Source organism: Centrocercus urophasianus, unplaced genomic scaffold, assembly GCF_019232065.1.
Source record: "Centrocercus urophasianus isolate 14NV4802_14NV808 unplaced genomic scaffold, USGS_Curo_1.0 seq_11, whole genome shotgun sequence".
Taxonomy (NCBI): domain Eukaryota; kingdom Metazoa; phylum Chordata; class Aves; order Galliformes; family Phasianidae; genus Centrocercus; species Centrocercus urophasianus.
In genome coordinates this window covers 12101421-12118284 of record NW_024884253.1, presented here as the reverse complement: position 1 = coordinate 12118284, position 16864 = coordinate 12101421, and the positions used below count along the sequence as shown (strand labels likewise).

At 43.5% G+C, this 16864-nt stretch overlaps 1 protein-coding gene across 1 annotated transcript in view; it reads left to right on the top strand.

Moving 5' to 3' along the window:
* DEPTOR (DEP domain containing MTOR interacting protein) overlaps nt 1-16864 on the top strand; it is a 73275-nt gene that overhangs the window by 402 nt on the left and 56009 nt on the right. Inside the window, exon 2 of the mRNA XM_042834638.1 lies at nt 161-255. Within this exon, the coding sequence (XP_042690572.1) occupies nt 170-255 (86 nt within the window). The 5' untranslated portion in view covers nt 161-169. The remainder of the gene's footprint in view (nt 1-160; nt 256-16864) is intronic.

Here is a 16864-nt window from a genome sequence, read left to right as displayed (position 1 = left end):
CCTCCAGGTGAGCGCGGCGGGGGAAGGCAGCCGGCGACCCCGGCCACGAGAGGGGGATCGGGGCTGCAGCGGCGGCAGCTGAGGCCGGGGGGGTGGGGAGGGGGGAGGGAGAGAGGGGGCCGGAGCCCGCTCTCCTCAGCACGAGGCGCTGTGCCCGCAGGCGGCGGCGATGGAGGAGGGCATGAGCAGCATGCAGCAGAAAGCGACCGAGCTGGAGCACATGGCCGAGGTCCTGCTGACCGGCGAGCAGCTGCGGTAAGCGGTGCCGTACCCCTGCCCGGGCTGTGCTGTGGGACCGGGGTACCGGCGGGCGGCGGGAGGGAGTGAGGACGCGTCCCTTGGAAGCCGCACCTGCCCCGCTGCCCGCCCGGCCCCGCTGCTCGCAGCCCGCAACCCCCGGACCGCTGCGATGTCGCCGCAGATGAAGGGATCCCCGCGGGGAGAGCGGGGCTGTGTGGCGCCGAAACTGTTAACTGCAACGCCTGACTCAGTTAATTTTTAATTTCTGGGATGTGTTCGGTTCAGTCTGAACCCATCCACTACGGAGGAGACTAGGAATTGTAAGGCTTTCGGCTTGTCAATGAATATTGAGATTCAGGAGGAAATATCCCATTATTATTACTGTGTGTTAGATGTGTTACTGGGAAGAGAATGGAAAAAGATGTGCTCAGTGGCTTTTGCTTGAATTTTCTTTGAACTTTTTGCTCAGGTGCCAGACCAACACTGCAAAACAGTAGCAATGTTGCTTGATTGGGCAGGTGCCATCCCTGCTGCTGCTAACAGGCACTGACATCGGTGCTGCTAGCATTGACATGGCAAGCACCATTGGCACGGTGCAATGCACAGCAGTGACAGCCGTATTCGGGCAGTACACATCTCTGTGGTTTGGCTCAAGTACTTCTCCATACTTGAGATTCTTCATCTGAGCAGCTTGAAATGAAACCTGGGGTGAAGGATCATAATATAATCATTGAGGTTGCAAAGACCACTAAGATCTATTTTATCCATCAACCCATTACACCATGCCCAGTAAACCATGTCCCTTGGTGCCACATTTACAGGTTTCTTAAACACCTCTAAGGATGGTTACTCCACCACCTTCCTTGGCAGTCTGTTTGGGACACAACAGCATGCAGGCTTTGTAGGGTGGACTTGGTACTAAGAAGTTTGTTAAAGTGCTGACAAAACTCCTACAACTTCCAACTCACCTTACAAAAAGCTGAATATTCAATTGTAATACAAAATTTCTATTGAGATCTACTTAAGACATTCTGTATTCCTTTAAGTTAAATGTAAAAACAAAAGCTTTGCAATCATTGCCTAAAGAGAGGATGGAAGAACTTCAACAAATCTGGCTCTCACAGTCAGCTTATTACTGTCACAATCAAGGATGACACTTATAATTTCATAGAATCATTAAGGTTGGAAAAGATGTCTAAGATCATCTAGTCTAGTGTTGACTCATCACCATCTTGCTCTCTAAACCATGTCCCTAATTTTATTAAGGTAATTAAATATGATGCTATTTTTGGCCAAGATCATCTACTAAGTAATTATTCCCCATCTTGGTCTTATGAAGTTACCTATGGGCATTCCCTCATGAGTACTCGGAAGTGGCCTAGATCACACTGGACTGGTTTGATAGCACAGCCTCCATTAACACCTAGCTACTGCAGAAGAGATCTGCTTCCCCTTCCCCTCCTGCCCATGGTTCTGTAGTCCTATGCAGTGCCAGCTCACATCCTTGCACCTTTCCATTGTGGCCACCTAGTGAGCACGCTGGATTTGTGAGATGATGACTGCCAGCATCTCACAAAACAGATGAGGGTGTGTGGTGGGAATATGGAGCTAGAAGGAGGGAAGGGAGGTGGTGGGGAAGAAGCAGATCTCCCATTCTGGCAGGAGGGATCTATTGAATCAGCTGGAGCTGTCCTGGGAAACTGCACCCTAAAACATCTAACTTCCCTTACCTCTGGTAGCTTCGTTCTGTTTCTCTCTTGGGATGCTCTATGCAAGGGTTTTCCAAACAGTAACAGCTGCAGAATAGATGACAGAAAACTGGCTGGTAGACAAGTTTTGGCTAACCGTGCATTTAAAGTTTCCCTTTTCTTGTCCAAGATAAGTGTATAATTGTTAATGCTAAATGAGAACATGGAGGGCTTTCAAGATCAAAGTTTGGTTATCTCAGAAGCCTCTGGGGCAGACAAACAGACGATAGAAAATCAAAACAGTCGCGCATTCAAGGAAATGTACTGTACTCTATTCTTAGTGATCCTTGCAAATGCCAGATAAGCCCTCTTGGGAGTGATGCAGCAGGACAGGTGACTGTGTGTATTTGGGTGAAAGTGCACATGGGCAGGTGTTGCATGCTGCAAGATGAACGCATAACTTGGGAGTAAAGTGTAAGATGAAACTGAGCATGGTGTTGCTTACATATAAATAAGAAAATGTAGGTATAAATACTCTTCTACTAGACTAAACAACATGTGTCTAAATGCAGATGCTTGTAATAGCTGCTTGATTAAGACTCTTTAAAAGTCCTATTGCTTGTCTCACCCCAGCCTCATTTGTCTCACTGGCCCATTTCTGTGGCCTGCTTGCTGTGTGACCCTCCTTGGTTGTGACTTCTTTATGCAGTGAGGGCTGAGCTCGCTACTGCAGCACCTGGTGCTGGCACCGGGCTGTCACACAGCAGCTTTGGTCAGCAGCAACTGACCAAAGATGGGAGATGAGGCTGAGATGTAAATTCTGGTCTGTGGTTCATGGGTGAAAAATAAAGGACCTTGAGCTGTAGGTTAGCTGATATGGTAAATTTTCGCATCTGGTAAGGTCCTCTGCCTCTAAAGCCAGCAGCTGGCTAAGCAAATACTTTACCAACTCTTTCTGTTGGTTAATAGGAACAGATTTTTTAAGGTGAGGACTTCTGAAGTTTGGGTCTTGATAGGCCTTTTAGTTACCAGGCTGGTAGCAATGAAACAAAGCTGAAGACTCCCTGATCCCAGCAGTGTGGCCCTTCAGGACAGACCCTATAGCAGCCTCAGAAGACTAGAATGAGAAGGTTAAGTGGTTGTATGGGCATGGTCTGGCTGAGGGCTCTCCAGGCACTGATAGCTCTGCAAGGGGACAGACCTCTGGGGCTGCCTAGAAGCACCGGCTGCCCCCACATCAAGTCTTCCCTAGCTCAGCTACACTTTTTACCCCCTATGGCTGTTCAGTGGTGAGCTCTTTCATTTGTGAATGGCTGCAATATGGATGTCCTTAATAGGTTACAAATGATCTGAAGAATGATCTCCTGAAGAAACTTGTGCTCAGAAGGAGTGTGTGGTGTTTGTCTTCCTGGAGACATGGAGTGCCATTACTAGCCTCAGCCCACCTTCAGACACCTGCCTGTGTGCAGCCTGTGGACTGGGCATGCAGTACATCCTCTATGGATGTGTCTGAAGGGAAGTGCCTCGGCCATGGTGCTTTGGGTAGTCATATAATCCTAGAATGGCTTGGTTTGGAAGGGACCTTGAAGATTATCTAGATCCATGCCACACACAGGGTTGCCAACCACGCCATCTCCAGAGATGGGGCATTCACAACCTTTCTGCAGCCTCTTCTATCGTCTCACTATCCTCTGAGTAAAGAACTTCTTTCTAACATCTAACCTAGATCTCCCCCCTTTTAGTTTAAAGCCATTCCCTCTTGTCCTGTCACTATCAGACTGTGTAAAAAATCAGTCCCCTTCCAGCTTGTAAGCTCCCTTCAAGTACTGGAAGACTGCAATGAAGTCTCCTCGGAGACTTCTCCAAGCTAAACAAGCTGAACTCCCTCAACCTTTCTTCACAGGAGAGGTGCTCCAGCCCTTTGATCACCTTTATGGCCCTCCTCTGGATCCGCTCCAACAGCTCTGCATATTTATTGTGCTGGATGCAGTTCTCCAGGTGTGGCCTCTGAGGGCAGAGTAGAGGACAATCATCTCCCTTGCCCTGCTGGTCACCCCTCTTTTGATGCAGCCCAGGATAGTTACAGCTAGACATGTAATCCAAGGGGTGTGTGTAACAGCACTACTGAAATTGATCGTGGTTTTATCTGAAGTGGGGCAATTCTAGACTCATTTCCCTGCCAGCAGAAGGCAACATGTTGTGCCCATTTCAGTACTGCTTGGCAGAAAAATTAAAGTCTTGCTAGCACTGCAAATCAGAGTACATGCAGAATGAGGACACAAAACACAAGAAGAGGCACAGACAGTTTGAAAGGCACCCTGCAGAGAACTGGTGTGGTCATCACAGGAAGCTCCCTCCCATCACAGACCCACGCCTGTCCTCCATTCACGCAGCCAAGGATGGATGGACAGACCATAGCTGCAGACAGAGCTGCAAGTCTCCCACAGCAAGATGCTCCAACCTGACTCAGGGAAATTTCCAGCAAATTCAGAAAGGCTTTGAAGGAAAATCCCAGCCCAGCACAAGTGGGGGTAGCGAGGCCCTACAGAGAGATCTGGACAGGCTGGATCGCTGGGCTGAAGCCAATGGAATGAGGTTCAACAAGGCCAGATGTCCTGCACTTTGACCGTAACAACCCTGGGCAACACTACAGGCTTGGGGCAGAGTGGCTGGAAGACTGTGTAAAGGAAATGGACCTGGAGGTACTGATTGATGCTCGGCTGAACATGAGGCAACACTGTGCTTAAGTGGCCAACAAGGCCAATGGCATCCTGGCTTGCATCAGGAATGGTGTTGCCAGCAGGAGCAGAGAGGTGATTGTTCCCCTGTCCTCAGTTCTGGTGAGGCCGCACCTCGAGTTCTGTGTCCAGTTTTAGGCCCCTCACTGCAAGAAAGATATTGAGGCCCTGGAGCTGGTTCAAAGAAGGGCAACAAAGCTGGTGAGGGGTCTGGAGCACAGGGCTTATGAGGAGAGGCTGAAGGAGCTGGGATTGTTCAGTCTGCAGAAGAGGAGGCTCAGGGCAGACCTTACTGCTCTCTGTAACTACCTGAAGGGAGGTTGTAGTGAGCTGGGGGTCGGCCTCTTCTCATGTAACTGGTGATAGGAATAGCTTCAAGCTGCATCAGGGGAAATTTAGGCTGAACGTTAGGAAATACTACTTCTCTGAAAGAGTGGTCAGGCACTGGAATGGGCTGCCCAGGGAGGTGGTGGAGTCACCAACCCTGCAGGTGTTCAAGGAACGTTTGGATTTTGTGTTGGAGGACATGGCTCAGTGAGAGCTATTGGTGATAGGTGGATGGTTGGACTGGGTGATCTTGTAGGTCTTTTCCAACCTTGGTGATTCAGTGATTCTGTGACTTAGTTGTGACTTAGACAGCTGGCAACCAAGAGTGGTTTTTCCAACAGGAATGTTTTGATGTACTTGCTGACTGCCTGTCTTAGAGCCAGAGTTGACTGATAATAATTAGTTGACTCAGCAACTAATTTTTTCTTGATCCCAGATTGCTGTTGAACTCTTATATCTTCTGAGAGTCTCTCATTTCTCTTATAAATGTAAGCCATCATTCAGGTTGTCTTCAGGCATCAGTTGACCAAAGAGCAAGAAAAAAAAAGCACTTATTTTTTATTTTTATTTTATTAGAAATTGCTTTTGTGTACACGTTGCAGCTCTCTGAATTCGGTGTAACTGTAATGATATTTAGTGCTTCTTCTCAGCAGATTTTTGAATGTGCCTTTTTCACAAGCTTATAGGTGAGGCAGCACCTTCCCAATTAACACTTCAGTTAATTGTTTTAATAAATAGTTAGGAAGCTTTTAGACGGGCTTTGTGTGAGTAGTACCTATAGTTCAGCGTCTTCTTTCTTTCTGCTTAGGGAAAAATGAAACATGTTTCTTATGTACTTCTTGGAGAGACAAAATGTAAGATATGGTTCAAAAGAAATTTGTTTGCCTTATTATCAGAGTTTGCATGTGACTTTTGTTTTACAAAAGAGGTTTTATGTGACAGATGTAAATTTTGAAGCTGGGAGAGAAACGTCAAGTATCAGTTCTCAGTGGTCTTCCATGGGTCTTGCTTCATTATCACTTACGAAAACTTCTTAATACATTAGAGTGCATAACTATCAGAGTCATTAACTTCTGCAGTATGATAGCACTTACAGGTCCATAAACTTTTTTCTTATTTGAAGCAGTAAACAGTCAACCTTTTTCACTCTAGTAAGGGTCAAAAGTTCATTGGCATTCGAAGATGCAATTAACCCAGTGGTGCATAGCAGTAACAGTTACTAGAGAACTGCAATCAAGTGATCATGGGATTAATGTATTGGTGTATCATAGAAATATATTAAGCATATTGTTACATACTTTATCAAGTGCTATCACTGTCCTTAGAACAGCATTAACACTCCAGTGATGCACAACTGTGACAGTATAGAGACGCACTAAAAGGAGTGTGAGCAGTTAAGATACAGAACTACCCAGGGGTCACTTCCCCTACAGACAAGTTCAGAGTGATCGTCAGATATCAATCAATCTTATATGCCACATCTGGAGATAGAATTCATTGAGGTTAGATTTTGTGATCTTCCTAAGCCTATCTAGTACTGTATGTACTTTTTTACCCCCTGCGCCACGTTCTTGCACCAACTTTAGTTCTCCACCAGTGGCTGCATTTCCATTAGCGAAGAGCTTCCTAATTGGACTCAAAACTGACCCTGATAAACTAATTTTCATTTGTCTCACTTGAGAAGGCTTGTATCTGCTTACTTCTTCAGGGCAGATAAGTCATGGAAGGTTATATCATCAGATCTTTGTGGAACAAAGTGCTCCCAAGCTTTCTGTCCAACTAATTTCACTGTCATTAATTTGTTTTCCAAAATCAAGCAGCCAAAAAATTGGCAGTCTTCACTGTGAAATTCCACCAGAGGAACGCCCTGAAAGGAAAGGAGGACTTCAAAGTGAAGATTGGGAAGGTTGCAAAATGGAGTTCTTTGAAATCAATAAGCTTTCTGCTAAATCAGTACTATCATAACACATTTAGTTATACATTTTAACTCAGGTAAATTAATTTTATAAATGTATACATTCCATTTTTCTAGAACCTCTGTTATCCGATGCACCTTCTCATGTCCTGGAATCTTGTGTGTTTGTACTAACTTTATGTCGGTGGTGCCATATACATATATGATTCAATGGTCAATAATTTATGGATCCCTTCCAGTTCAGAATGTTCTATGATTCTATGATACAGGTGTGTGTACATATACATACATATATACACATACGTATATGTACCTAAGGTTCCTGGGCCAGGAATGTCAATTTCTCCTGTTTTTCTGTAAAATTTCTGGTTTTTCAGCATTTCTGTAAATTCAGATGGAAGGCTATCATTTGCTCAGGGTCTTTCCCTTAACCTGTTTCAATAATTGAGTTGCTCCAGTCAGCGGCTCTGAGTTAAAGTAGCTAACAATGCGTGTGCAAACAGTGATCACTCTTGCTCTATGTACACAGTAAGGCGGATGTTGTAAGAGTGGTTTGGGCTGTATATTTTGTGTATTCCATTCCAGATGGAGTGAATCATTAACCTCTGTCTCAGGTTAGCAGAGATTAGCAAGGAAGCAAAGGGTACTGTATGTGTAGCGTGTGCAAGCATGGGTTTTATTTATTTTAGATTATAGGAACTGCCTATGTACAGGTAAAGGAGACTGCTCTGATGTCGATGCTTGTTCAGGGAAGGAAGGATTAATATTCCATAGTCAGCCTCACTCTGCTGTGTGCTGCGCGTAGTGCACAGCCCCAACTGCTGTGGGGGCAGCAGCCATAGGCTGGCAGCATGACAGGAGTGCTCCTATCGCTTGTCATTGTTATTTACTATTTGTATAGTGATAGCGCCTAGGAATTCAAGCTATTCATCAAATCCCTGCAGGGGTAGGCACTGTGTGCTCAGAAGGAAGATAAAGCTCTTGCAACACAAATCTTGGCCACAGCTTGTGGCAGGTTTTTGCAGCAAACACAGAGCCTAAGAGTGACATCCCCAAAGCACAGAAAAAAGTACCGCTGCAGTGTGGAGATGCAAAACTTACAGTGCGTGTGATGGGATGGGATGGGATGGGATGGGATGGGATGGGATGGGATGGGACAGGATGGTGTGGGATGGAATGGGATGGGGGAAGCTCTGGGGACAGTGTTTGAGAAAGAACCCACTCCTTTCTCCCTCCGGAGTAACATCTGTAGAGTAAGACTTGGCTGAAGCCAGGAAAGAGGTCAGCCAGCTTTTGCTGTTGGATAAATGGACAAGGACGAGGCAGTGATCTGTGCGCTACATGCCAATCAAGCTATTCCTTTTATCTGTAGACTCTGGTGCTTTTTGAAGTGTAAAAATGTAAGAATTTCAGTGCTTTCTGTGATGTAAAATTTAAGAACTTGAAGGATACTGTCAGAGCAGCAAATGTGAGCTTCTTGCAGTCCAGTTGACCTCCTGCCATAGGCTTCTTCATTCCCACTATCAATTCTCCAGGCGCTGAGTGCTGGCTTGGAGACACCTCCTGGCTTAGGGCCTGCTCTCAGAAACAGGCAGTCCCTCCCAAAGGGCCAGACCCTTCCACCTTTCTTACTGCTTATTCTGCTGTTTATATTTGAAACCTCTGCTTTGTGGTCAACTCTTTTGCTTCTCTCTTCCTGGCACAGCTTGTTTTTTGTGGCCACATTTGCTGTTAATTGTTCTGTGTTGAAGGCAAGGGTTGAATACAATCACCTATTCAAACTTCTGTGGGAAGAGGTTAAACCAGTGAAGAATTGGCAGATGGAATGAAAATTGTGGTGAGAACATAAACAGGTGCCTAGGCTTGAAAGAAGAGTACATCCCATAAAAAAGCAACACAAAACAAAGTATAGAAGCAGTCTTTGAAGAGAAACTGCAGTGAGGTGCTAATAATAACAGAGTCTTAATGATGGGAACTGCAAAGCTGGAGATCTCAGCAGAAGTGCTGGCATTCATTGGGTGAACCACATTTTACATGTTGGCTTGCTGGTTTTCCTTAAACAAGAGCAGGGCATAGAAATACACATTCTAAACAATTCTGATGTGTAAACCATTGGATTTAAAAACAGCTTAAACCTTAACAAGAGTCCTTACTTACAGAGGTTTCATAAGACATAGTATTATGAATAGTACGGTGAGGCAGTTTTGCAAAGGCAGGTTGCCTCAGCAGAAGGAAAGGTGAGGAGTTTTAAATCAATTTCATATCAAATATCAGCAACAGTTGTGCTAGTTTTTTGTTATTGTTGTTTTTATTTGTTTGCAGGATTGTCCTTTGTCCTGAACCTCACTTTTTTTCTTATGGCCTTAAGAAGACATGACTGTATTGTGAAAGTGCCTTTGTTTCTTGCAGCAGAAAGAATAGCAGTGATCTTAAAGAAGGACAAAGTATTTAAAACTGCACTGCCAGGAGAGTGCACACACACCAGGAGAGTGGGAGTGGAAGTGTAAAAAAGTGCAGCCGTGGTCCTTCATTTTTGGAAAATTCTGAAGCATAGAGGGGGAACAAGTTTCATGGAAGCACAGAGCAAGGGAAAAGGAAGCCCAGAGGGTCAGTCAGGCTCTGAAGGAGCCTGTGAAGTTGGAGGAGCCTCCAGGCAGTGGCCATCAGTAGTGCTAGTTCCCTGCTTGAGGCTTCACTTCATTCAGACTGGCTTAAACAACATTGGATCGTCCCCACATGGTGACCTGCACTGTGGCAGTGATCAGAAGGGCTTTTTGTTGGATTTTCCGTTGAGTCTTCACAAACTGATTCACCACATGACCACATAAAAGCTTTTTCTGGAGAAGCATGGGGGGAGAAACAATCTTACACCGTTTCACTCAGCTACTGTGATTTTCTGATACAGCAGATCTATCTGCAGGCTGCCTCTACCCTGCTCTTATTGCTTCCTTTACACTTCTCACTGATGTCCATGGGATCCAAAGTTCAGGGAATTACATCAGTTGCAAGGAAGTGAGAAAAGATTAACTTTCTGAACAGGCTCAGCACGCAGTGCCAGTGCTGGGGAAGGAAGCAGACAGAAATGCATGGTCAGGGACAGAGAGAAGGCACCATACAGCCACTGTTGGGTTTGCTTGGCCACCCCCTCCATTCTTCATTTGCCTCCACACAACTGAGGACAGATATTTGCTTGATTCCTATCTCCTAACTTCAGACTTCTGTGGAAGATGGACTATAAAAATAAGGTTGAGTTTAAGTGCCTGATGGAAAGAAGAAACAGGTGGCCCAGAAACCACTTGTTGGCACTCTATTTGGTTTATTTCTCATTCAAGGTTTTTAGCTTTACTTCTGTGCTCCTGTTGGTGTTGTGCATGAACAGAGTCAAATGTTGATGTATATATTACAAATTATACTATGCAGTTTGTAAGACCAGCACATCACAATGCTACCAGTATGACAGCACTGCTTCAGAATGCAGCTTCCATCTTCATTATCAGCTCTATAATTTTGTAGTCTTCTTAGTTTATTTCTTATGAGTGCTTCAGTCCAGTAAATGCATACAGGTATCAAAGGTGCACTTAACAAAAAATTAAAAAATATGCCTGTTTGGGCTTCATAATTCAAAGCAAGTACAGAAGCTAGTTTTTCCATAAGGGAGCTGTAATTCTTCATTTCCTCGCAATTGTGTGGGTGATAACATGAGATACCACAGCTGTGTCACAGGGTTTTGCAAGAAGAGAGCTCTCTGGTTTGTGTGGAACACCAGGGGCTGTCGGCAGTGGGTTTTACAGCAGAATTGAGCTGGTGTGTCAGGCTGCTGCCACAGAAAAGGGCAGGGGAGTCGGTCTCCTGCTCTGCTGGAGGGCTGCAGTAGTGCTTATTTGACCCTATGGTGAGCAGCCTGTGGAGCTCAGCCAGGTTACAGTGGTCTCAGAATCACAGAATCATTAAGGTTTGGAAAAGACCTCTAAGATCATCTAGTCCAACTGTCCACTTACCAGCAACATTGCCCACTAAACCACGTCCCTGTGTACAACATCTACACCTTTCTTCGACACTCCAGGGATGGCAACTCTCTCACCTCCCTGGGCAGTCCATTCCAATGCCTGAACATTTTTTCAGAGAAAAAGTTTTTCCAGATATCCAATGCCAATGACAGTACAAGGGAGAAATTCAGCTGGCCTGGAGTCAGAGGTGAGCAGCTCCAGAGACTCCACAATCCTATTGACTTCTGATGGAGTTGAACTATGATACAGCTGTGCCAGGCCAGGTGACCCTTTTCACTCTTTTTGCCCATTTTTACCTTGCTATGTCCTACTTACCTTGTGGCATCTTGAGAATTTATTAAACCTCTTCCTGAGTGCATTTCACTTAATAGCTCGGCAGAGGAGGCCAAGCAAGAAGCAAAGATTATTGCCAAAAAACGCTGGAAATGTACCTGAAATCAGAGTGGGACCCTATTTTGCTATATTTATTCTGACAAATAAAACTGTGCACTTTGCTAACCAGTGATTTTATCCAGTCATTGGCAGTAGCTCCCTATTACAATTGGAACTTAAAATGTCAAAATGCTCAAGGTGAGATCCTAGGCTCAGCTGCTTTTTCAGAATTTTCCGTGAACATGAGAGATTCCATATTTGATTTGTTTGATACTTCAAACAAATGCCTGCAGCTGGACAGACATCCTCTGGTCATGATACACTGCTGTTGGATGGACAACATATCTTTTGGCCTGTCTCATCACATGCTGCTGATTTTCAGTACTAGAAAGAATAAAAGCCCATTTATACTGGGGATCCTGAAGATGACATCCCAGAGCAGTGCAAGGCACAATGCAGCAGATGGAACGATGGCCTCACTCCCATATTGCTTATAGTCCAAGTGTAAAATGAAGGGATAGCAAATGGATACAGGTGTGTGCAGAGAGAACATGACTTGTGAAACTGCTGGTTATTGTTCTGGAAGTACAGCTTCTGCACATCACTAGTTGTTATGCTTTTTGGTAGAGATCACAGCAGTGCTGGGTAGGATTTGGGGCACTGCATCCATATCTCTGTGGATGTTTGGGTGGGAGTGTCTCCTGTTGAGACAACAAGCAGAAGCTCCTTGCTTGAAGATTTAAAACCTTGTTGCAAAGATGGAACCAAATGGACAGCTAGAGCAGAAGCCAACACTGCTTGAGAGGTGGTGATAGCAGAGATGGGATCTTGAAAGTAAAGATAAGCACAGTAATATAATGTTTGATGTGACAGAAGAGGAGGAGGAGGAGATGGAAGAAATCAGGGAGATGGGCGATGTGATTGAGATGAAGAGCTGAGGAAATTATCTTTCCAAGGGTATTCCAGCTAGATAAGAGCCAAACAAGATGATGTTTGCCAAGGGCAAAGCACAGAACAAGTCTTGAGATACGAGATAATAGGGAGAAATTGGAATTACAAATATTCTGGAGGAGAATTGTGACTGCCCCAGAGGTGAGAAATCCAAAGGTCTTCTGATGAAAAGCAGCATCAACACTCTCATATCTATAATTTATGGATCTCATAAAATCTACCTGATTTGGAAGATTCTCCCATCCTTTAGGAACACAGCTGCCATCTTGCACAGAGGTCTTTCACCTTGCACTGTGGAGTTTTCCCTGCCTTTATTTCCTTGTTTGTCTCACTGAGAGCTATTGCCAAAATTGGTATATTGCCATAATGTTCCCATTATTGTTCAGCTGAATTGCTGTATCATCTACTGGCTCTGGGTTTACACCATTTTCTTGCTATATTGGGCCAAATGTGTTTATTGGCAGGAGTTAAAAAGAAGTGTTTGCATGTTGTATCTGTGACTCCTCACATTGTGACTTGTATCTTCAAAGCACTGGGGATTCTTACAGCAGTGTATTCCTTTGTGTTTTCACAAGCCATTCTCAGCTCTGATGTAGCAGGCAATCCAAACTTTGGGCATAATTATAACAGGGTTCATAAAAACAATCATTTTTAATTTAATTCAGATGAGCATTGCAGAACATTCACACGAAGCTGAAATTGTGAGAGCTTGTCTGAGGACTCAGAGCCCAACACTTACGCACATCCACTCTGGGAAGAGAGTCTGACAGCACATGGCCAACACATCACTCAAAGATAGGATTGCAAATAAAGGAAATTACTTCTGAAGAGATACTAGCTAAGAATTATTTATAGTGCTGATTGTTTGCAGCAGAACAATTTCCTTTCATTTCTTGCAAAAAAGATCCTTCTCTTGATAATTGCACATCCTTTTCTGCAGAAGTGTAAAACTGTATAGTGTACAAATCAAGGTGATATAATAGAAAGCTGTTAATTGTTTCCTGATTCTCAGGATGTAATTAACTTAGACTTTCCTCTAGCTGAAATCAGTTTTAATAAGACATGAAAAGAATAATTTCTAGCTTAAATTGCTATTCTGGTGCTCAGTCAGAGGAAATAGAGTGAGAGTGTGATATGAAGAAGGCATAAGTAGCATTATCACACACAAATTCAAAAAGAGATTGTACAAATACTGTTTTGAGAATTATTTGTTAGTTACTGTGGGCTGCACCTGTGTAAATGAAAGTTAGTAGGGAAGACAAGGAGAGAGACTTTTTGGAGTTGCACAGGGATAGGACAAAAGGCAGTGAGTGCAATTAGCAAAAGGAAGCCTCGTAAGATGTCTGAAGAAAACTATTTGCCATGAGGATAGGTCAAAAAATGGATAGGGACCTGGAGAAGTTTTGGAGTTTCAATCCTTACAGATATCAAAGTCTCATCTCAACTTGTGACTTACTCTTAAGTAACTTGTACTAACTGGACCTGCTTTGTACAAAGGTTTGACCAGATGACCTTGAGTCCTCCCTTCCAACCTGAATTACTCTCAGTTTCATGAAAACATGGTGTGATGTCATATTGTTTTAGCTGTAGTAAGTGATATTATCAAGATTTTGTTACTGTTTAATAACCAGTGATTATCATCCTATCCGTTGTACTGGTGGGAGGGCTTGAGAGAATATTTCCTGACCTTCTTCAGTGGATCATCAGTTGGGTTAGTTTGTACAAATGATGTGATGGTTGACAGTACCACTTCTTTCACTATGTCCAGGTTTCAAGCAAATTTAAGGGCTAGAAAAATCCAGTTCCAAGCAAATGTTCAAGAACTTTTGAAATCTCAGTCCCCAAATCTGTATTTTTATGATGAATGTGAAGGTGATAATGTGGTTCATTGTATGCTGTCTTAATTCAGGCCAGGAGTTTACCCCATATTATGTGAGATTCATGAGGTGCCATCATTTCAACTCATTCCACCACCAACAGAGCTTTTCAAAGTGAATATAAGTTTATCTTTAGATTCATTTATTAAGAACTTGCGAGCGGAAATGAAAGTGCACATACTTTGGACATACTTGTTTTATATCAGTCTTTGAAAGATTATGATAGAGAGAAGAATGAGGGCTATATAAGGAGTAATACATGCTTAAAGGCTGAAACATCACCGTAATGCCAGAAATCACATTGGCTGTGTCATGTTGGCATTACAAGTAGAGAAGTTATCTCAGGGCAAACCACCTGCTCCTACTGTCTTACTGCCAGCACAGCAATGGGACAAGATCAAGTGTTCTCAGATCATCTCATGTAAACTTTGTGTAAAAAGTGCCAATTTACTGTTTGTTTTTGTGCATGAATAAATTACTGCCTTTCCATAATCCTGCAGTCCCACAACTTTGCATGTGTGAAATGGAATTTCAGTCTACCTTAAAGGTGAAGGAGGTATAAGAGCTGTTAACAATTTCTTCCCTTGTCTCCTCTGATAATATGTTTGCAAAGTATTCCTTAGCCCTTATGGATACAGTGAAAAGCCTGTTAATAAATCAGTTACGTGCTCCACCATTATCCTGGTTATTTTTTAAAGTTATAGTATTTCTCTCAACACACTGAGAATAATGATATTTGTCTTTTCCTCTTTGTACCTTTTTTCTTTATCACGGTGACATAAGGACTAGATCCTTTGAAATATTTCATAGTGGTTCCTATAAAGTGCTGGTTTTTACAAGTGCTGTATTTTAGGCAGACTATGATGAATCCAGCAGTGGTGTTTGCAGGATAATTGCTTGCATTCACTCTGTTTGGCTGCAGCGGGTCTAGAGCTGTTCCAAATGAACATATTAAGAACTTCATATGATTTGTTTTTTAAATCTGTAAATCAACACCAGATGAAACAGTGTATTCTACATAATTTCATACGAAATATATTTGTGCTTCATGTTGATTTCTTTTCTGATGAATCTGGAACATCTGAGTTTATACGAGGCCAGTAACAACAGTACTCTTGAGAGACGCATTACTGGGGCAAAGGAGGAAGAAAAAGGGATTGCGTAAACTGTTCCGGAGAAAAAACAATAAACATGGAAAGAAAAAATTGCTTAAACTTTTAGTAGCTGGGAAAAACTTCCAGTAGACTGGAATTGAGACATTTTGTTGCAGGCAGAAACACAGCACATGTTTTCATGCAAAAAAATCACTATTCCACCTCAGAAGAGGTTAGACTATGGAAGAATGACTAAACCACGGCATGCTTGTTGTGTGCCACCGTGGTCTGAGTGGCTATAGTGAGATGTGCTTATGACCTACCTGTCCCCCTGTGGTCTTCCTACCATCTGGGAGCAACCATCCCTCAGCTGCCCACAGATCCTGCCTTTCTTTAGGACAGGTGATGTCGAATCATAGAATGATTGAATCATAAAGGTTGTGAAAGACCACTGAGATCATCCAGTCTGACCCCAACCCATCCCTACCATGCCCACTAACCATGTTCCTCAGTGCTACATCTCCGCATTTCCTCACCACCACCGGGTCGGTGACTCCATCACATCCCTGTGGAACCTGTTCCAATACCACACCACTATTTCTGAGAAAATTTTTTCCTAGTTTCCAACCTGACCCTCCCCTGGTGCAACTTAACACCATTATTTACCTCTTGTCTTATCGCTGGTTACCTGGGATGACCTGAATAAATGAATTGGATTTAGGAATAACTGGGCCATTCACACTCACAGTGAGTGAATATCTAAGTTTGTGCTGAGGTTGAGTGCAGGCCCTGACTTCTGGCTTGTTTCTATCTTGTTGCCCATCTTGAGGTCTATTCCAAATTATTGGCTTCAAGGCCAGGTTGGATAGGGCCCTGGGCAGCCTGAACAGTATTAAAAGTGGAGCTTGGTGGCCCTGCTAGGGAGCAGGGGGGGGGTTGGAGATTCATGATCTTTGAGGTCCCTTCCAACCTGGGCCATTCTGTGTGTGTGTGATTCCCAGCATTGTTTTGGATTCAAGTTCAGGCCTGAACCACAGTTTGGAGTACATTGTAAACATAACCATATTTTTCTAATCTAAATCTACCAGCATTCAACTACGGCTGAGATCGTATGTACAGCCAATGCTGTTACTTGGTGAATAAGGATCAGGGTGCATGTTCTGAGCTGTTAAAGCAATGATAAGTCACCGTCTGAATTTACCGTCAGAGCACATGAATACCTGTTCGCTGAGCTTTCTGCATGTGTGGAGAGATTATTTAGCCTGGAATGAGAAATGTCAAACACATGGCCCAGCAATGAGAGCAGGCTGTTTGCTGAAGCAAGCAAAACTTCTCTAGGCTCCTTATGTATTTATTTACTTATTTATCATTTTAAAGGAAATTTTCCATTTAATTTTAAGAGCAGAGGAAAAATGCTTCTGTAATGTTTATCTTTTCAAAGCTCATCAACTTCTGAACATTTAACAAGGCCTAATCAAGCATGACAAGCTCTTTCATAGCAAACTGACAGAAGGAACTGCTCATGAAGAGTGGTTATGCAGCAGCTGTGTATCTGTTTGTATCAAGTATCTGATATAGAAGAGTGCTGAGCTCAAAGAAGCAATCCCGAGGCTAGATTTTTGTAAAAGTAAAATTCTTTATATAGAACTAGTCTT